The sequence below is a fragment of the Leptidea sinapis genome, chromosome 3 (genome assembly GCF_905404315.1).
Source record: "Leptidea sinapis chromosome 3, ilLepSina1.1, whole genome shotgun sequence".
Lineage (NCBI taxonomy): Eukaryota > Metazoa > Arthropoda > Insecta > Lepidoptera > Pieridae > Leptidea > Leptidea sinapis.
Genome location: NC_066267.1, coordinates 7,175,279 through 7,197,962, shown reverse-complemented (window position 1 = coordinate 7,197,962; position 22,684 = coordinate 7,175,279). Strand labels below are relative to the sequence as shown.

The 22,684-nt window shown below is 34.4% G+C and overlaps 1 protein-coding gene across 3 annotated transcripts in view; it reads left to right on the top strand.

Moving 5' to 3' along the window:
• The window catches only part of LOC126979400 (glutathione hydrolase 1 proenzyme-like), a 106,003-nt gene extending 84,691 nt beyond the window's left edge, over positions 1 to 21,312 (top strand). For all 3 annotated transcript variants that reach the window (XM_050828683.1, XM_050828681.1, XM_050828680.1), the window contains 5 exons: positions 12,768 to 13,017; positions 13,934 to 14,124; positions 15,481 to 15,721; positions 17,260 to 17,373; positions 18,119 to 21,312. In XM_050828683.1, coding sequence (XP_050684640.1) covers positions 12,768 to 13,017; positions 13,934 to 14,124; positions 15,481 to 15,721; positions 17,260 to 17,373; positions 18,119 to 18,268 — 946 coding nt within the window. In that variant the 3' untranslated portion in view covers positions 18,269 to 21,312. The remainder of the gene's footprint in view (positions 1 to 12,767; positions 13,018 to 13,933; positions 14,125 to 15,480; positions 15,722 to 17,259; positions 17,374 to 18,118) is intronic.
• The last annotated feature ends 1,372 nt before the right edge of the window (positions 21,313 to 22,684 follow it).

The following is a 22,684-nucleotide window of genomic DNA, read 5'->3' as shown; positions in this document are numbered from 1 at the left end:
TTTCTTTTGTCAGTATTTACATACTTCGGGATAGATAGGGAAAAAATTACAAAAAACACTATTTACTCTCATTATTCATCGTCCAGTTTATTTTAAATTCACCCCTTTGTTTCTATATATCTACCGGTAATTAAACTTGCCGAATGTTCTGTGACGAAAAGGCGTACTATAGTATAGTATATTATTTAGAGCAGGGCTTCCCTAACTGTGCGTCGCGACGCCCTGGAGTGCCTCGGTATTATCCCAGGGACGCCCCTGGTGTGAGGTGATCTTAAGAGGTTGGCTGTCTGTGTCGATGTGACCGATACGTGCGAAACAGGTTTCTCTGCAGTTGTAGTACCTAATTAAGAACAAGTACAGTAGACCGATACACGTATATTCTAACGATCCAAAAATCGTTATAGTTCAGAAGTCGTCCTATTGAAACTTGGTCCAAAATTGGTATTCACGTACTGATTCAATAGAACGACAACTCAATAGGACTGAAACTCAGCGACACATCAAAACACCCTTTAAACTCACCAACTCAAATAGTAATAACTAATAAGTACTTTAGAAATTATGAGGGAACAGATATACATACGTAAATATATAGCCACACTAGCTGACCCGACAGACATAGTTCAGTACTTAATAAATAATTTTTTTTTCTTAATTTGTCAATAATATTTCATAACATCAGGAATTATTTCATAACATACGTAGGTAACACTGAAAATGCTTAGAACTGGCCTGTTAGATACATTGCTAATTAAAACTTTTTTTGAATTTCAATTTTAGAACTCTTTGGTAACCCACTGTAGTATATTGCATTCATTTGTCATTTGTTTTTGTGAATTGGCGGCAAATCTAAAACTCTTGTTACACATGAAAATGAACCTAACGCGAGAAAATTTTCTGTCAATGATTTATTATGACTTTCGTTGTGGGCTTACTCAACAATAAAGCTATGATAGGCTGCGATTAGCATTTTTTAATGAAGCCCAAACTCGTGCCACTATTTACGATTGGCTTAACGAGTTTAAGCGTGGACGTAGCAATCTCAATGATGATCCGCGTGAGGGACGTCCTTTAACAGCGACTACTGAAGATAACATCAGTGCTGTGCGACACATGATAGAGGAAGATAAGAGAGTGACCTATCAGCAGATACGGGCAAGCCTATGCATTGCTATGAGTCAAGTTAAAAAAATATTACACGAACATTTAGGCATCAGAAAGTTTTGTACCAGATGGGTTCCCCATACTTTAACTGACGACCAGAAACAGATATGTAATTAAAATCCGTTCATTAGTTTAGGAGTTCACTGGAAACAAATATATATATATATAACCACATATCAATAAAATCATAACCCTCATATAATTCTTTTGCTGTAGTCGGATAATAAAGTAATACTTACTTTGTATTATCTACGAGTACAGCATAACTACAGAAACGTGATGACTTACAGTAAGTGTATGTAGCATAATGCGATTATACACGTTTACATGAAGCACTTAACTCAATATAACGTAACTTGATAAACATCCTGGTGGAAACGTTACTAATTCAATTTAAAACAGCTGAACTAATAAACGGACTTTTTACATTTCTTATCTATACCAAGAAGATTTAGGCTGAGATCAGCTGTAGAGCGTACTCATACTTTGCTAAGTCTTTTCTTGCGTAAAACTTGGCTTAGTGTAATTAGCATAATCTTGGATTTCGCTTTTATAGTCATTTATTTTACGACTGAAATTATGCTGAGTTTACGCTAAGACAGCCCAATGCAACAGTCAAGTTCGCATTTTATCACACTCAGCTAAGAAAATTTATTGAATTAGGCGTTACTTTGCGGAAATCCATAATTGTAGGTACAAATGATTTAAGTTTTCTTTAGTGTTAATTCCGCCAATTTGTTTTAAAAACAAGTTTTTAAAACAATTCGACACGTGTTTCGCCTCTACACGAGGCATCCTCAGGACGTGTTGTCTCGCCAAAATCTGAAAACTTAAATCATTTGTACACTCAGCTAAGTTTTACTTAAGTAAAGTCTAAGCACAGTCTAAGTACGCTCTTTATATCTCAGCCTTACTTTAGTATCTGGTGAAGCAATGATTAACGCATCTTCTGATAACAGTGACATTAGGATCAGGAGGTCTACTCGCAAAATCGACAATACATTCGGAACGATACGATAATACTCCGAATATATCGCAACTATCCTACTCTAACAAATGTTCGAATTCCTTATCGTTTATCGTTAAACTACCATAGACTAAAATTTTTATTCTTTTACGATGTTAGTGTGAATGAAATATGTTCAAAGCTAAACATTATCTGTGTTATGTCGCTGTGTCAAAAGTCAAAACATAGTTTAGGCGCTAAGGACCATGCCAGACTCTGCACCACCAATTAGGTATCATTTACACATAATGTAAATGTTAAAAAAATATGTTATGAATATAATATGACCATTTAAAATTGAATAAACAGTACAAAACTTGCGGATAATAAAATGTAAAAAAAATAACTCAACCCTTCTCGTCGACTTCCTATTTCTCAGGCGGCCATTTGCATTATTTCTACGGATAAACGATCAACAAAATGACTTAAATGACGTAGTAGTAAAATCATCCTGTTGAATAGTAAATCACATATAATTATTTCAATAATATATATTAAGTATGTATATTGTATGGCAAATATATCTATACAACTTGAAACGATAATAGCATCGAGAGCCTAGAAGGTGTCGTTGAGATTATCGTAAATGTGACGTTTGATTAATAGTGAAATTCGAACATTCGTCTCTGACATTTTCAACTAAGAGTAGGATTCGACACGACTAGTGCCACGATATATCGAATATCGATTATAGGAGTAGACCCCCTGAGTTGTAATGCAATACGTAACACACTGTAGGTGTGTTATGATAATTTTATAATTTTAAATGCAGGTAATTAGTACAAGAAGGAATTACACAAATCAAATTTGGAAACAATATTAATGAACGATGTGGAATTCGAATCCGCGACCTCTCGCGTTCCGTGCGAGTGCTCTTCCAACTGAGCCAACCGTTCGAGTGACATATCGTCATAAGATTTTGTATGCTTTGTTCAACTTTCAAGTTGTGGCTTCATTTTGAATTGAACTAAGTCAACAGACTTAGTTCTGCACGGCGAACACGCCAATCCTTCAAAATGGGGGCCGATAGAATATCGTTCACTTCGTCATACATAGCGTGGTTTCTTTTCACTTTTAAAATCAGTGAAGTGTCGGCCGCAAACAATACTACCTTATGTTTTTTCTCTATAAGATTAGGAAGATCATTTATATAGATAAGGAAGAGAACGGTCCGAGAATATACCCTTGTGGTGCCCCCATACTGAGAGGAGTTCCAGGAGATCTCCTGCCATTCACGTCAACATTTTGAATTCTATTGTTTAGATATGAAATCAGAAGATTGAGCGCAGTTCTTTTTATGCCATAGTGACATAACTTCCTGACCAGCGTTGAATGTTGAACACAATCAAAAGCCTAGCCTGGCCCCCCCTAGTCCCCTAGTAAAGCCAAATTGTTTCAAATGATGTAACTTATGAGAGTTAAAGTAAGTAAGCATTTGGCTTAAATTTTTTTTTTTTTTAAATTTACTAAGGGTTGGCAAAATCGACACAGGACGATAGTTATTCGAGTCAGAAAAGCATCCCAACTTAAATATTGGTGTAATTTTTCAGAAGGTCAGGAAACACGCTATGATTAATACAATTATTAAACACTATTGCAAGATATGGTGCTATGACATCAATTATTGAACTAATTATTTTAACAGAAATATATCAGCAGTTTACTTCATGTCTAGAGATTTAAAAGTTTTAATTATTTCTCCAGGGCTCACAAAGCTAAAATTGAAACTTTGTTGACATTCTCTAACATTTTCCAGAAGGAGTTTCATTCATCATTCATCAACACTGGTGGAGGAGACAATAGTGTTTATGATAGAAACTGGAATCTCAGAAAAAAAAACCCCAAAAGCAGTAGCAACTTCCTGCTTAGATTGAATTATTGTATTGTTTATTGATAGATTGTATTCAGTGGAGTATTTGATGTTGCGGTCTTCCAATCTTCCAGATTCCCAATTAATAACATTCCAAGTCATATTTTATTCGGTGCATTTTTAATTATTTGTCTGATATGCATAGACTTTGCAATAGAACAACCAGTTTTGAATAATTTAGAGTATTTTTTAACATACCTACTCAAGAAAAGATGCATCATGATTATACAATGATCTCTCACTATATTGTTTATATAGCCTTTGTCTGCTCCTATGAATGCCAGCTGTTGCTTCAGCTACAGGATCTTTTTTACAGTTGATAACCTGCTCAACCCCAATATTTGCATATTTGGAAATTTACTTGAGATGTCACTCTTTCAAATCTAAGGTTTTAAGTTTAGCGGGGTTCGAGTCCCGCATCGTTCATAAATTTTGTTTTCAAATTTAATTTGTGTAATTAGTCCTAGAAGAGAGGGTTACTTACTTAAAAAATAACATAAAAATAATATAAGGGTTCCGTTTTTTGCCATTATGGCCAAATGGCAAAAAACGGAACCCTTAAAATGCATAAGTAGTAATATCTAAAAAAATACAGCGTCATACTTCATACACGGTCAAAATGTGTTTGAGTTTTAAATAATAAAAAGTAATCAAGTCATTACCTAAATTGCCGCGTATAGAAGAACAAATTGTGCGAGAGAGAAGAACACCTCTAATACAGGAGATAGAAAAGGAGAGCGAATCTATTGTTAGTATATCCGATTTAGACTGACATGTCGTAATCGTTCAGCTACGCGTAGTTAACTCCTTTAGTATTCTGAATATTCAGATCGTCCTTAAGCTATAAGCAGCGGTGGATTTACACTAGGGGCAGTTGGGGCAAGTGCCCAGGGCGGTAAATTTTTTAGGGCAGCAAAATGTTGAAAGTGAAAAAATTTTTTTTTGTCTTATCAAGATCGCTCATTATAATTAATTAATTTTGTTTAACCAATTCGCAATTCAAAAAGTCAGACGTGTTTGCCTGTGAAAAAATTTATGTTATATAATTATGAGTCAAATTTATAATTGTTAGATAAAAACAAATATTTATTCATGTTTTTAGAATATATTACATATACTAAAGTTTCTGCAATAAATTAGTTATTTTAGTTTAGAAAAATAAAATATATAAGCTATAAGTTTATGTAAAATTTCAGTATTGGGGCGGGTTTTTTTCCGGTGCCCAGGGGCGGCATTAAGTTTAAATCCGGCCCTGACTATAAGGTATATAGCCCTAAGCGTAAAACGTACATGTATAGGAGTATATGCTACTATAGTCCAAAAACCAAAATTCTAACGTTTTGTCGCATTAAATCGTATTTTCAAGGTCATTATTAGGCATTTACACCTAATATTCACAATAAATTATACTTCATTACAATTATAGATATTAAAAATCTTTCTAGAAAGAACATGACGCTAACTTCAACAATAATTTCATCATCCCCGTTCACATAAACATCATGACTCATTTAAATTGTTCAGCTGATTCTAGTAATAATCATGCACGCGACAGCTGTTATAAAGAAATATTGTGTGAAAAACAATTCTTAAAATGTATGACTCATAGTATGTTTGTACCATCAACATAGATTACTTTTTTTATGGAAAAGGATGCAATCGAGCGTACGGGTCACCTGGTGTTAAGTGATCACCAGAGGAATCACAGGAGTATTGCCGGCGTTTAACTTGAACTTGGGGTTCATTTCATGATACGACGCTACGAAAAGTAAACCCAACTCCGACCTCCAGTGTCGAAGCTTCCTGGGGTGAGGCTTCTCCAAGCGGAGGGGTTGTTGATGTACTGTTTTAAGTGAGGTAGATGTATTGTACTACTTAACTTGGCTACTGCGGTCTTTGTATTTTTTTGTACTTTCATACTAATTCTGTAGCACCGAACTAGACATAAAACTATATGTCTTTATGAAATATAATATATTATACTTACTTAAACATAGTATAGATTCGACTCAAGAAATAATTGATTTTTTTTTGGAAGACAAAGGGCATATGGGCCAAATAATGGTAGATATATGATGACCGCGGTTCACACACACATTGTAGAAATATATAGTCACGTATAAAAATATTAGGGATATAATTATGAGGAGTTCTAATACTTTAAATTTTTTGTCAGATGTTTTCATACTTTTATCTTCACCAAAAGATACTTTCTGACTTCTGTTTGATGCTTGATCTGTTACGGAAAATAACAAAAATTTCTAGTTATTTGATTGTAGTCAATTGTTGGCGTGTACTGCTTAGTCTTCGGGCAAGGCTTTGAAACCGAAGCAAATAATTCTAAGCTTTAGCCTTTAAAGGACATTGAGAACTTATATAATAAAAACAATTCCTCTAACGGTAACACTCCAAAGGAATTAATAGATAAAAACCGATTGTAACCGTTAAAATATACAATTTCAGGTTCAAGCCTTGCTATGGTTCAATAATATCTGGGTTCATAGTTTCAATAAAGTAAACAAACAGTTGTTTATTTTATTTAACCTACTCTATAACATAAACATTGTGAAACATTGTCTTCCCTCCTATCATAATATAAACACAGATAAATAATACGTATTTATGACCAAGTGACGTCACAAATACGATTGATATTATTAATTGCCAATTAATTATAAACACAGTTTGTTTTTGTTTTTAAAGACTGACATCTATCTAAGAACCTGATTCATTTTTAAATATCTCGTCATAAAGTAAGCTGATTAGTGACTTATTTATTTATAAATAGGTTTTTATCGCTAATTTGGTTGATGATTTATACAGTTTATTCTTTATCACTTTTTATGAAGTATTTTTGCACTTTACCTACTAATTTGTTATGTATATTACAGCCATTGTAAAATACTGTATTGATTGAAATGAGTGGCAGTTGAGTTTCTTGTATGTTCTTCTCTCGAGCTCTACTTTTTCCGAACATAGATCAGGTAGATTCAGTAATTTAAAAGAAATATATTTATATAATATTTAGAGATGATTCTTCAACGATGAATATTTTTTTTTGACTATGAATTCGTTATCTTCTATCATATATATAGATATATATAAAGATTATAGAAGATAACGAATTCAATATATGTATATATATAATGAAAATGGTCTTTGTTTGCGGCTCACTCACACCTAAACCACTAATCGCATCGACATGAAACTACCACCATTCGATGCGAAATTTATCCTTGATGGCTACTTATTTTTCGAATTCCAACGTTCCTTCATTAATTTATTTACTTTTCAAATTCGCCCAGCGAAACGGGCGGGAAATGCTAGTAATACTTATATATAAACATATTTTATACTTTTTGGTTTTTTTATAAGAGCAGAGGAATCACAAGAGCGACTATAAGTATATATCTATTAGTTTAAAAACACGAATTAGAGTTTCCCATGATGTTATATATATATTATACATGGGGCACACTAGAAGTTTTGCATTTCTAGCTAATCGGAACTATTTGAATTTCGAATGTTATATTTTTTGGCGTTGCAACCTTCTCAGTAATAAAAAAAACACTTGGCGGGAAATCATTTGTCAATTGTTTTTTATCACACATCAAACGCTTTCATGTCGCCAGAACGGTGAGCGCGAGCGTTATCGTCCATAAAAATCATATTTTCTCTATGAACCGTTAATGCGTGTTGTACTTGGCGAAGAGTAAGCAGAAAACATGCAAACATGCTGTTTTTAGACAAGTTTTTTGGTGAAAATATAGCATTTCGAGCTATGAACACTACTTAATCCCGTTACACATATACTTAAGTCTTATTTGTAGGTTTCTAATGCTTGCTGTTGGTTATAGTTTTCACTCCAGAGCCTTTTTGAACTACCACTTTACCTTGTAGTTAAAGAAGTTTTTTGGCATGGCATGACGCATTTGATTGGTACAACTCTCAGAAAAGTTATTCTTATAGCTTTACTTTTTTGTGTAGGTATATTTATTCAGATTAGTAGTGAATAACGAGAATTGTAAGCATATAAACTGTTTTCCACGCAAGAATTTTGAAAATATTGTCTTTGTTACATAGATCGCGGGCCGGAAGCCGTGAACTCATGTCGCTCAAGGTCGATGGCATTTAGTATCGCCTTAAGGAATTATGTACCGGTGTGCATTCAAAATGCCATTTTCTATGACAACTCACTCTTTACGATCCAATACATTAATTGCTGCCCAAAACATAACTGGACCTTCAACATGAGGGGTTATTTCTTCAAAGCAAACTTCCGCGAAACGTTTCCCTTGTCATCGCAGTACACGCCGATGTCGATCCTCATCATATAGTGATATCCTACCTTTATTCGAGAATAATACTCTATACTAGTCCTCTTGAGTCCACGTCCCACAATTTCGAGCGAAGCAGTGACATAGGAATATTCTTCACTCCCAATCGTACGGATTGTTTTAGGGACTCCAAATTATCATGGCGTTTAGAGCAAGCCGTACTCTCTAAAACAACTGACCATAAATCATAATCCAGCGGATAAAGATTGGGACTAGACGACGGCCAGTCTTCAGCTCTGAAGAAGTCCGAAACGTTCGTTTCCAACCAAGACTGCGTAGACGGAGCTTTATGTTGCTACTCTTGCTGTAAGGACCATTCTTGGTTATTGAACATGGTGTTGTTAAGGGGCTTCTCTACCGTCTAAAGAATGGCATCTTCATACACTTGCCGATGTTTTGATTGATACCTTTCTCATAAAAGTATGGTTCAGTCACTCCTTCTAGCTAATACCCCACAAAACCATCACTGAAGTCGGATAGTGCCCACGTTGCATCCTGTCCGACTAATTGAGAAGCTTCCTTAGAGCTTTGAGCATAAATACGTTCATTTTGTTTATTAAAATGTTTCTCAATTGTAAAAATTCTCTCATCCGTAAACAAAATTTTTCTGTGACCTCGCTTTGCGTACCGCTTCAGTAGTTGTTTCGATTTTACCACCCTATTCTTTTTTAAATTATCAGTTAAGAAATGACCAGTACGTCTCATAGGCTTCAGCTTTTAAAATACGCGACATGGGTCTAGGTATAGCACCTTCTGAGATGAAATATTTTGCTTTTGGACAGAAATTCTTCGAATTCTTTCCCTTACTACTTTGACCACCTATTTCGTATGAACACTACGTGGACGGCCACATCTTTTTCTGTCACAAACAGAGGAGGTCTCATTGTACCCATTAAATACACAAAAAATTTACTAATACCAAGCGTATGGAGTGTTTCAAAAATTGCATTTAGCCAAATTGAGCCCCATACCTACTATGTGTAATACAATCACAGCGATTCGGTTCTTCTTTCTCACCATTTTCATATCGTAAAATAATATACAATTGATTAGTACCAAAATGAAAAAACTCAATGAACAATCATATAAAAACATACAGATTCCAAATTCAAATGTAATGTTTTGTTTATTTTTAATTGTAACCGTATTTATGGCCATTAAGAATATATGAACTTCTATATCACCTTTTCGACAAAATAATTTGTCCACCCATTTAAATAAAAACTTACTAATACATGCAATATCCTAGAACTAAATACCAGCTATTAAATCCAATCTATATTAAGAAGTAAAGTAGGACACAATCGAGGGCACACTGAAACGAGTTCACACACATCAGCTTCCGCCAATAAATGTTGTGGCAAATCAGGAAGTAAACTAAATAAATTGTATTGTAATTTATTTATTGTTACCTTATTATTACCTTTATAGATATTTTTTCAAAGCGACTGATACTTATTGATCTCTTTTAATGATAAAAGAATTACAATTGCAAATTAATCTGTCCTAATTGATGAATGAAGTCCTAAAATGATGCCTACTACTCGGTCGAGTTAGTAGGTCTTTTGTGAGGCGATGTATATGCTTTTACAACAAGATCCCAGAAAATGTTCAAAACAAAAGTATTACGTTATTCAAAAGAATTGTTAAAAAACGTTTGTGTGGTAAAGGTTACTATAACATATAAAAACTTTCTTAATGATACCACAGATTGGGAATGGAGTGACCGCCCTCAGGCTATTAAATAATAAGTTAAATTGTACAATATTACTTTGTAAACATATTTATTCGATGAAAGAAAAAAGCCCGCTGAGTTTGTTGCGCCCATTCTTCTCAGGTCTGAGGCATTCATTTTGGAATGGGTGGTAGTTTTTTGACTTTCAATAAGTGATGTCACATCCTACTTTGAATAAAAATATTTGAATTTGAATTTGAATCCAATCTACAAATAAAATATTAAGAGCATACGTTCGAAATAGATTGAAACGACACGGGCATGGATTTTTACCAAATACGATATATATGCATATTCTAGGTTTATTCTCAGGTATAACTTTATGCCAAGTTAATTTGTATGGCCGTTTAACTTTATCTAAGAGTCTACAGAAATTTCTTTTGACTTAAATCTTTAGTTTTAGACTTCATATTGTGTTCATAAACGCAGTGTAAAGTTACTCCAAGTTTAAAATTACTTCTCCCATTTATATAATACTGTAGACAAAGGCAAGATAAGAACAAAAGCCTACTTTATATAAAGAACTTCTATTGAGAAAATTTTAATTTGTCCATATCTACATTACGTTACGCAGCAATCAGGGACGAGACGAGCAGGAGTCTTCAGCTGATGGTTATTGATACGCCCTGCCCATTACAATGCAGTGCCGCTCAGGATTCTTGAAAATTCAAACGTTCTGAGCAGCACTACAACTGCGCTCGTCACCTTGAGACATAAGATGTTAAGTCTCATTTGCCCAGTATTTCACTAGCTACGGCTTGAAATAGGAGCAGAAATAGGCGCCGTTATGGAACCCATAATATATCCGGCATCCTGTGCAAAGGAGCCTCCCACTGGTAAACAGTAACCATAAAAAACATAAGGACAAACTTTTTCACTGTGTAGATTTAGTATGAGTTGTTTTTCGTGCTCTTAAGACGAATGTGCAAACAAATTCTATGCACATATTCAGGTACTTCACGTATCCAGGTCAATATTCAATCCAGTCTCCTCCGTCCTCCTACAAACACAAAACAATAGTATATATAAATTGTCATACTAACAGACAAAGCAATATTGCTTTGTTATCATGTATTAAAACATGCCGCGATAGGTTGACAAGAAAACACTAGTAGATATAACAACGTTAATGAATATTATAACAACATACACGTAAGATACTAAAACTACATTATGCAATGAAAAAAGATCTATAAGAATGGAAAATATAAAAAAAAAACATTATTTTATGTAAACAGCTAGGCGCCCGGACAGACCTCGTTCTGTAAACAGTTAATATTAAAAATTAAATAAATATAATGTATTTCCGAGTGATCTCGTTAGGTATTTATATCTCCACAATAAACAACTAAAAGATACAAAAATAAGTTTCGTAGACTGCAATACTATATAAACTTGATGATACTAATTCTGACATATTTTAAATCTGTAATATCTTCGAAAATATTCATTTAAATTACATGCTGTAAAGGGCCATATTGGCCTATAATCTATATTAAATGAACAATGTTTTTATTGTACTTAATTGGATAAGGATTAATGCTGTATTGCTTAAAAACGCTTCGTTAATAATCTAATCGTCTCGTAAAATGTAAAGGACATATACTATTGTGGACCTTATTAATGTGTATAATGTGCTACATTATTTTGATCTGTCACATAAGGTTTAGTCAGCGTTTGAAATTTAAGCGTAAAAAAAAGTGTTTATTAACGACATCACACTAGAAACACCTAAAATGGTGAATGTTTCTCTGGTATATTATGCATGTATTAAACATAATATATTACACCTTTCGCTTGAGTCACTCTATCTACTAAAAACCCGCATCAAAATCCACTCCTTAGTTTAAATGATCTAAGTATACATGGAGACAGAGAGCGGGAAGCGGTTTTTTTTTTATACTATGCAGTGATAAGTCCGCATGACTTCAGCCAATTGGAATAGATACCATATCTCTTAAAAATATTATTTCTATAAATATGTATAATAAGTAAATTTGATGCAAAACAACGAAAAAGCTATTACAACATGATCCAAAGAAAGTGTTCAAAACATAATATGAATTACGAAATTCAAAAGACGTTTATGTGGTAAAGATTAGGAGCCACCACCGTTAGGCTATTCTATCGAAGTTTGATTTAAAAAAAAGCCCTCTGAGTTTTTTGCGCCCGTTCTTCTCAGGTCTGAGGCATACTTTTTCGAATGAGTGGTTGTTTCTAACTTTCAATAAGTTATGTGATATCCTATTTTGAATGAAATATTTGAATTTGAATAAAGATGACCCCGATCCTATTATACTCGCTATAACTTCAGAGCCACGTTTGTCCAAGGATGGCATGTTATCCTACTAATATTATAAATGTGAAAGTTTGTATGTCTGGATGTATGTTTGAACTTCTTTAACGCAAAATCTACTGAATAGATTTTGATGAAACTTTACAATAATATAGCTTACACACCAGAATAACAAATAGGCTATAATTTATAAAACTATAGTGTGAATTATACAAAATATAAAAGAAGTGTAATTGTTACAAATGAATACAACTAGCGCCATCTCGTATCAACTAGCACGCACAAGATCAATACAATTTATATGGCAAAACAACGTTTGCCGGGTCAGCTTTTATATATAATATTAATTGAACTTACAGACCAAAAATAACAGAGCCGCTCGTGGTTCCGCTGAGGGATGGTGACACCCTGTTTACTCCACCACCTCCAAGCAGCGGGCTGATCCTGGCGAATATCCTCAACATCCTCAACGGTTATAACTACACCGCAGATAACATTAAGGGGATTAACAACACGGTGCTCACATACCACCAGATTATTGAAGCATTTAAGTATGCTTACTCGACCAGAACCAGACTGGGTGATGCGGACTTCTTAGACTTAGAAGAGGTATACACATTCACATATTATCATGCATACGGTGTCAAGATTAACCTCATTGGCTTCTTCCATTCGCTTTTCACTTTTCACGGCTATCAGGTACTGAGGCCGTAGAGTATGATATCTTAGACTTTGCTCAGTACCATGAGCTTACAGTGATCCTACTCGCTAGCGACTGCGTAAAAAATGTATGGAAAATTATACAGTACCTCTAGCGGTCACCTGGAGAACTTATTTCGGCCGTATGAGTCATAAAGTAAAAAAACATACCGAAATATTATCGCTAGCGAATAATTTTTGCAGCGGTTTCTATAGAAAATCGATATGAATAGCTTATTTGACATGTGCTTCGATAGTAGTTAAGACAATTACTAGTTATTTTATAAAATTATGCTAGATTATTATATTAGATTAAGGTTTGGCGCTACAACTAGATACTACAAGAACAATAGCTTTTTTATTACGGTAACTATTAGATGCTTGTTTGTGTGGCATCTTGACACTCAATGGAATCTTTCAAATTTTGTTACATACGCTTCGTGTTATTATTAAATTAATTTATAAAATACAAAATACTTACTGATAATATGTGATCCCAGTGTCATTCTTGTTCTTGTAGTTTATTCTAAGCTAAAAAAGTAGTAAAAGTATTGTTTTACAAAGTTTTAGTACGCAACCCAGCATTTTAATTTAATTATTAGCAAAGTTTAACAGAAAATGTGGCACGTCAACGTCATTGTTAGAGACTGGCTCGAGTACGCCCACTTTTTTCGTCACGTCAAGTCTCATTTGCCCAGTAATTTCACTAGCTACGGCGCCCTTCAGACCGCAACACAGTAATGCTTCACAGCAGAAATAGGCGCCGTATTATATCCCTTCTTTTAATTAATTGTTTTGTTTTGATTTATATTTTTACCTTTTTCAGTTGATAAGGAACGTAACGGATCCAGAGTACGGTACAGAGACACGGCTAAAGATTAACGACAAAAGTACGAACAACAGTGCCGAGTATTACGGCGCTACTCTGTACAACCCACCGGACTCCGGCACCGCACATATCTCTGTAATTGGATACAATGGAGACGCAGTTTCTATGACCAGCTCAATTAATTACTAGTAAGTATTTATTATTCTGGTCGCTATGCAGAAAACCCAAAGTCACTCAGAGGGCAATGGCGAGAGAGAGAGGGCTATGCTTCAAGTTTCCCTGCGGGATCCAGGAATGAGGAGATCGGTAGGAGAACCAAAGTTAATGACATAGTCAAAATGATTGCGAAACTAGAGTGGCAGATGTATACGCTTTTGCAACAGGATCCAAAAAAAGTGTTCAAAAACACATATGTATTGCGAAATAATTCAAAAGACGTTTATGTGGTAAAGATAAGGAGCGACCACTATCGAAATATGATGAAAAAAAAGAAGCCCGCTGAGTTTCTTGCGCGCATTCTTCTCAGGTCTGAGGCTTACTTTTTCGAATGGGTGATAGATTTCCACTTTCAATAAGTGATATTGTGCGACGGACAGATGACCGTTGGGGCAGAAAAGTCTTCGAATGGCGACCATGTACCTAAAGCCGCAGTGTTGGTAGGCCAGGCCCCCCACAAGATGGACTGACGATCTGGTGGAGATCGCCGGAATACGTTGGATGAGGTCAGCGCAGGACCGATCGTCGTGGAGATCTTTGAGGGAGAACTTTGTCCAGCAGTGGACGTCTTCCGGCTGATGATGATGATGTTGAAGTCCTTATTGGTTTATATTAATAATAGATAATAATTTATCAATTCAAACTCAAGGCGAATTCTGGCGAATAGGCAATCTCTGAGTAACCTTAAAAGTAATTAAGGCAATTAATATTTTACATGAATGCCATTTTCTACTAAATAGCTTTAAATCTTAGTTATACCTCTAAATAGAGCCTCTTGCTGTGAGGCAACGCATGACTACAGGCCAGGTTTACTAGTTTGGTGTGCATGACAAACTACGTCTTACACTCGCGATATGTACATAACTTTTTGTGCGTGTGTTATAGGACGATAAAAGTTTCTGAGTTTCTTACCGGTACTTCTAGGCTTCCTGCAGGGCATGCGCGACTAGATATGTCGCGACGCGAGAGAGAAATGTAGTCTAGATCGGTTGATTTCTCGTTTACCCTAACATGCGCTCTACGGGTGACAAAATTCTCGTCGAAGGCTTGCCTTGTCGCATAGACAAGCCGATGTTGCTGTTTCACAAGAATAAATGGTATTCTGACGTTGTAACACCAATTTCATTCATTCTTCGTTTACCCTGTGATCAGAGTACTTTTACTTAAACTTGAAATACATTCGGGGTCGGCAGCTGTCAAAATGGCTTAGACTCTTAAACGGATATACCATGATAAGTATACAAATTGTACCTAAATGAATAAAAAGTTTCATTTCTTTTTAAAAGAGTACTGTGACAATACGCCATTACATTATCATTATTTTTCAGTTTCGGCGCTGGATTCTCAACCAGCAGAACCGGTATTGTGATGAACAATGTCATGGACGACTTCTCGTCTCCTGGCATCACAAACTACTTCGGGATAAAGCCTTCTCCCGCTAACTTCATCGCACCGCACAAGAGACCTCTCTCGTCCATGTCTCCGAGCATCATAGTGGACAGGAACGGAAACGCAAAACTGGTCATTGGTGCTTCTGGCGGTACTAAAATCACAACAGCTGTTGCTTTGGTAAGAAATTGGAACAATTCTGTTGATTTTTAGGGTAACGAAAGAAAGAGTAGGTAAAGGAACTATTAGTTAGGTAGTAAGGCTGGGATCTGTAGAGCGTACATAGACCTTGCTCAGACTATACTTTTTTTATGAAAATAAGGGACGAGACGAGCAGGGCATTAAGCTGATGGTAATTGATACGTCCTGCCCATTACAATGCAGCGCCACTCAAGATTATTAAAAAACCCAAAAATTCTGAGCGGCACTATAACTGCGCTCATCACCTTTAGACATAAGATGTCAAGTCTCATATGCCCAGTAATTTCACTAGCTACGGCGCCCTTCAGATTGAAACACAGTAATGCTTACACATTACTGCTTCACGGCAGAAATAGCGCCGCCGTTGTGGTACCCATAATCTAGCCGGCATCCGGTACAAAGGAACCTCCCACTGGTAATACCTACGTATAACTAAGACTAAGAGCCTAATGCAATAAGCAAGTTCACTTTATTTTTATGGAATAGGAGGACAAACGAGCGTACGTGTCACCTGTTGTTAAGTGATCACCGCCGCCCACAATCTCTTGCAACACCAGAGGAATCACAGGAGCGTTGCCGGCCTTTAAGGTGTACGCGCTTTTTTTTGAAGGTACCCATGTCGTATCGTCCCTGAAACACCGCACAAGGAAGCTCATTCCACAGCTTTGTAGTACGTGGAAAAAAGCTCCTTGAAAACCGCACTGTGGAGGACCGCCACACATCCAGATGGTGAGGATGACATCCTAACTTGTGGCGTGTCGTGCGAAGGTGGAATTCTGCGGCAGGAATCAGGTTAAACAGCTCTTCGGAACACTCTCCGTGAAAAATGCGGTAGAAGACAGCACTTTTAAGCACAGTCAGCTAAGTTTTATGTAAGTAATGTCTAAGCAAAGTCTAACTACGCTCTGCAGATCTCCACCTAAGACTCCGATATCTGTCCGTTTGTCTGTCATTCTGGCAGTGAAATAGATATTTCATGAAACTAAACTAAATTTTAGGCGTGTGTTACTACAGCCGCTATAGGAACAAATATGAAAAAGTAAGATATTACATACTAGAATGATCGCCACGCAGAGTGAGACTTGTTCTTTACCAGTATGGACATAAGACATTAAAGTGACTGATAAATCACATTTAGAAATTTATAAATAAATCAAAATACTGTATTAAATAAATATAATAACAAAAAACAACCAACTTCAAAAATACTATTCCAAAACAATATAATATGCACTAAAATTTCAAAAATAATTGAGTGTTTTTCTAAAACTTAATAATTCATCAATACGAAATCAGTTCACCCAATCAAAACATAAAAAGGAAAAAATACAGTCGAATTGAGAACCTCTTGCTTTTTTGAAGTCGGTTAAAAATCATGCTTCAGTACATTTTATCTAGTTCCGAAAAATAAATATTTTTCTTTGCACGTCATAGCCGAATTTTTTGATCGAAGGTTTAAAAAATATAACAATTTTCGTTTCGTGTACTTTAGAGTTCTTCGTAATTAATAATTACAGGTTACAATGCGCAAGTTGTGGTTTGGTGAGACAATCAAAGAGGCGGTGGACGCCCCCAGGTTCCATCATCAGGTGTTTCCAATGAATGTGAAGTATGAGTACGGAATAACCGAGGTAAGTCACATATTTAATTTATTTATGTAATGTTTATCTACAGCTATTATAAAGTAGAAAAATGAAGCCAAAACTGATTACAATTTATTCGTGTTAAACAATAGATTAACAGTTATGAGTTAACAATCCAGAATGGACTTAAAATACAAAATGTAAAACTTTTTAACCTGACGCGTTTCGGGCACTCTAAGCGTTGATTGTAGGAGCCTTTTAGAATGTTATGCTAGTATATTAATTGTAGTCTATGTTGCAATCAACATGATGATAAATAGTAGTAATAATATTGCATAAATGCGCCATCTATCGTGGACTAGTAGTTATTTATCATATTGTAGTCTATGTTCATATATTTATATATATATATTGTGTTTAAGCGCCATCTAGTGTCGAGTAGTATTATAAGATTCGATAAGTTTTCAAAGCTGTCAGTAATAAATATTAATTTAAAAAAATAGGTAGTATATGTACAAAGGTACTCTGTGTCTCTGATTTCAACCACTCTATAAAAGTTCGGTGTTGTCTAGTGGCATTGCTTGACATAACGCGTGCCAATAAAGAAACGAATCTGAAACAGCGGCAGAACAGTTCGAACTGACAGGGATGGGAGATGGATGATATTACATGAGCGAGTCAGAGCGAATCACTGGTGGTCGCCAGTATATATTCGTTTCTTTATTGGCACGAGTTATACCAAATGATGCGAACATAACATATTGTGTACAATAATGATAAAAAATGTTTTCAGGACATCGTAAATGGACTGCGAGCTAAGGGTCACAGCATGGAGCGCTATCGTGACCGAGGAACTATTATTTGTGCGCTATTTAGAAATAAAACGGCAATTTACGGAAATGCCGACTTTAGAAAAGGCGGTGATGTATCAGGAATGGACTAAGGTCTACCTGACACCTGTCAAAGTCTGGATTTCCAAACCTGAACCATAATGATTTATTGTTAGGTACAACTTTTCCTACTATTGTTGTAAAACAAAACGACAAAGGCTTTGATAACATTGAGATAATATTGTAATAGCGTGTTTTAATGTTAGCTTAGGCCATACTACTGCCAAGTGCAAACTTTTAAGCAAAGCGAAAGTAGTAACTAAACATGTGCGTAGGTATAATTTGTTTGCTAAACTTAGTTCCAATAGCAAACGGTAGGGGCGCTATTAAGTTAACCTTGTCGTAGTTACTGTTTGAAATCTTTGTGGTAACTAGTTATTGTGAACTTCAAAACAACAAATATCCTAGATAAGCTCAGTATGAAGACTACACAAGGTAATATGTTGTGGTGTATGTTCATCTTATATGTGTATGTACTATGTACCATAATAAAAGGCTGGTCCGTTAATGATAATACATACTGTACCTATTCCTTTATATTTATCATATTTGTTAGCACAGTTATAACCTAAGTTAATTTAATATGTATTAGTATTAAGAATAACGTCATCGTAAAACGTAAAGCACCAGCCTTATCATGAATGTTTTTTTTTAAAACAGGTCCTAAATATATGAGACACGAATTTCATAGGTATTTAGTATTCTGGGTAAGGTATCGGGGTGTTGTATTTTCATTTAACCGACCATGTATTGTACCTAAGTATGTACTGTAAAATATGTTTTGGCTAAAACTAAAAAATAGACTAATTCTATGCAAATACCAATGTGCTTCAGTAGTAGTCTACAAATACTTATAGCTACCTATCTAATTATTTTTTTATTGTTTTTTACACAATCTTTCTTATGTATTTACTAAGGATCCCGGAAAGCATTGTTATTATTAATATAATGTGTATCGTTAAATAAATTAATAACTTTCTCGTTAGAGAATGGCATAAACTTAATTTATTTTTGAGGTGCTCTACAACAATCTGTTTTAAGCATAGGAGAGATATTTAATAAAATAATCATATTTTATCCTGAGGATATTCCTCGATATTTTGCTATAGTATTGACAATATTAATTTTAAGTTAATTTACAATTAGAGCTTTATATATCTATCTAATATTCTAAAGCATTTATTGATGGAGGTATACAATTAGTATATAAATTTAAAATTATGTATATACATAAAAATAGTAAACAAACCTAATTATTAGTTTTGTTCTGTTGATGATCTAATGATGTAATTTAATTACTTTACGTTTACCTAATCAGAATTTTCTAGCAGTTTTACCAGTTTGAACCGGTCCCAATCGGCCTCTCTGTCTCAAAGTAGGTACTATTATTTCTCATGAAGCGATAAAATACTTAAAAATTTATTAAATTTTATAAGAAAACTTATTAGAATCTCTTATTACGAAATTGGAAGCTAGTTTACACACTACCTACAACTGAATTGGACAGACGACTCTCATTCATGTAGTAGATATTTTGTGTATTGGATTTCAAAATTTTGTCGGTGGGTATTACGTTGTTTACTCTGAGTAGATAAGTATTACCATAATGACATAAAATAGACAATTATACATAGATTATTAACCTCATTAATTTAAATACCTATGGTTTTGATTGTTTATGAAGTCAATATTATTTTACTTCAACTATTTTGCGATGTGTTTGAAATAGCTTTTTGTCTGGAGTATTGCATACTTCTATTTCCACTCTGTCACATCATTGCCACCAAATGACTTGTACCTATTCATATCGTTTAGGTACCTACCGCTGACGCACATTGTAGTCTTTCATAGATAGTACGGTAAAGGAATTTTTAAGCCGTAATAGTATGTAATTCCTACTGTGTCGCAGGTAATTTGGTAAACATTAACATAATTTTAACGTCTTTAATTTCGAACAACTTATCTTTCGATATTTGATTATCAGATGGGATGTTATATGAATAATAATTAAATAACAAATATCTGTCCAATATGTATTTCTAAAAATGGACACACATTTTCTAAATACATTAAATAATTTTAAATTAACTTTAACATTAATTTTAACATTAAATACATTAAATAAATTTAAATAATTTATAGGTACGTTTAGATAGATCCTCTTGCAACGCGTAATAGTAGGTCGAGTTTACTACTTTAGTGTGTGTGACAGCTACATCTTACAATCGTGATAAGTCAGTCACCCTGTTTTAGTGTGCGTGCGTTGCTGAAAATAGAGGCTAAAAGTAAGCCGCTACTTTTTTCGACGTGTCACAGATGTCATAGTCTGACGTATAAATTATCTATGTATATATCTTAATATTTCAAAACACTTCGTTCACCTTATATCCACGGTAATCTTAGAGTATACCCAAAAACCGCATTCACAAACGATCAACTGTACCACGATGTTAAATATATATTTTTCATGCTAATTTTCATCTTATTTTATTGCGTACGCGATATGACTAACCGTTCGCGATCTGCTCAATAGTTACCTTTACATACATATTATGTTACCTGCTTAATTGGGATTTCAAGGGTCCAAGACATATTATGTACCAGTTATTGAGGGTTTCCAATAATCCAGTTTTCCAACTAAGCAGGTTTAAAATTATAGTTTTCTCATGTACAGAGGCCCCCGCTTTATATTTATTTTCTTCTGGAATTCTTCGTAAGTTACTGTGCGTCGTGGTTTTGTTTATTTGCATTTCCTTTTATACATTAGATTTATTACCTACAATCATAGAAAATAAATTCATTGTAATCAATTCCAGTATTCGACGGTTTTCGTCCATTTACATATATATACATAATAATTGTGAGCGTTGACTATTTATTACTATAGTCATATTATTGTCTCATAGTTAAGTATTCTGTGTTGTTCGTATGTTAAGACTCCAATGTGGAATGTGTCAACTGTCAATGTTTGGTCGCCAAGATTGTCAAACTCTTGTAACAGTCAAATCCAGTATTAAACTTATACTGTTAATAGGTAGTAATGATATTCGGTATTTAATACCAAAACTAAATACAATAAAGTTTACATGTTTAATAATTGTTTTACTTATTCTTTTGGCCAATTTCAGTATTCCATAGGATATCAAAATTAGTTCTTAACTTGTGCAACAGAGATAGGTACTTCGACCAGCCAGGGCGTGGGCAAACAAGCTCGCGGGACTATAACGTGTGTGTATAAGGCGTGTTTGAGCCGTATTTTTATGGCAAACTATAGTGCAGAGTTTCCTTTACGAAATAGAGAGATACTTATAGACAACAAAAAAGCACCCGACTTCAAAATCACTATTCTAAATCTAATTCTAGTTGGTTGTTTTTTTTTAAAGGCCTAGTGTACAATGATTAGCAATATTGTATTTTGTGTAATGTAAACGGCTTACATACTAGTGCTATTTACACGTTATCACGAATGTATCGTTACCTGGTGATAATTGATACCCACTTATTTACATCGCAAGTAAAAGCTAATATTTTCCAGCTTTCCCGTACACGAGATAATGAAAGAGAATTGGCGCCAGGTGGTAGCAAGAGAGAGATGTAAAGAAATTTACAAACCAAATAAGGATTTCACAACTAAAGGATTTAAGTTTTATGGATTTAACCTTTTTAACATTTAAAATTTGACAAAAGCTGTCATACAAATATATATTGATGTCCGCTTTCACTACATATACCAAAAAGATACACTGGAAAAGATATTTAAGTCTAATAGACAAATTTTATTTAATTCAAGAAACTAAACATTTAAATAACCAGTTCAACTAATTATTTTATGTAAATAAAAATATTATATTTGAGTATTAGTTTCCTCTCTAGATTCCTTTAGAACGAAGAGAAGTAGGTACCTACCTAACAAATAAAAACACAAGCCAATAAATAAACATACAAACTTTCCCCTTCATTATATGAGTGTAATTTAAGATTAAAAACGTAAAAAATCTCCGACTGAACAGATCTTGATCGGAAAATAGGGACAGACTTACGAACGTAAACTTATAATAACCCTCTTTTTCGTCTGGGTTTAAGAAAATACCTAACTGCTACTCCACTCATGTCACTGTCCAAATCGAGTTCTTAATTCAAAATACGCAGCTGAAATAGAAATAGTGTTTAAATTCTGTATACACATAGCAGTCGAAGGTTATTATGATGTCATTTGTGGCATGTGCCATATTTCGGCTTTAATATTGTATGAGGTGCATTGTCTATACCCCTTATTCATAATAGTCTGCTAACTTAAAGCATTGCTAATTCTCACTCTGTCTTCTTCTATTCATGTAAGTCAGAATGAGAAAAAACACTCCTAAGCGGCTGTTTAAAGTTAGCGGACCATTATGAATAAGGGGGTATATGTATAGAACATCATTGCTTAAAACAGTGACTTTTTTCTCATAACTAAAATATAATTTTAT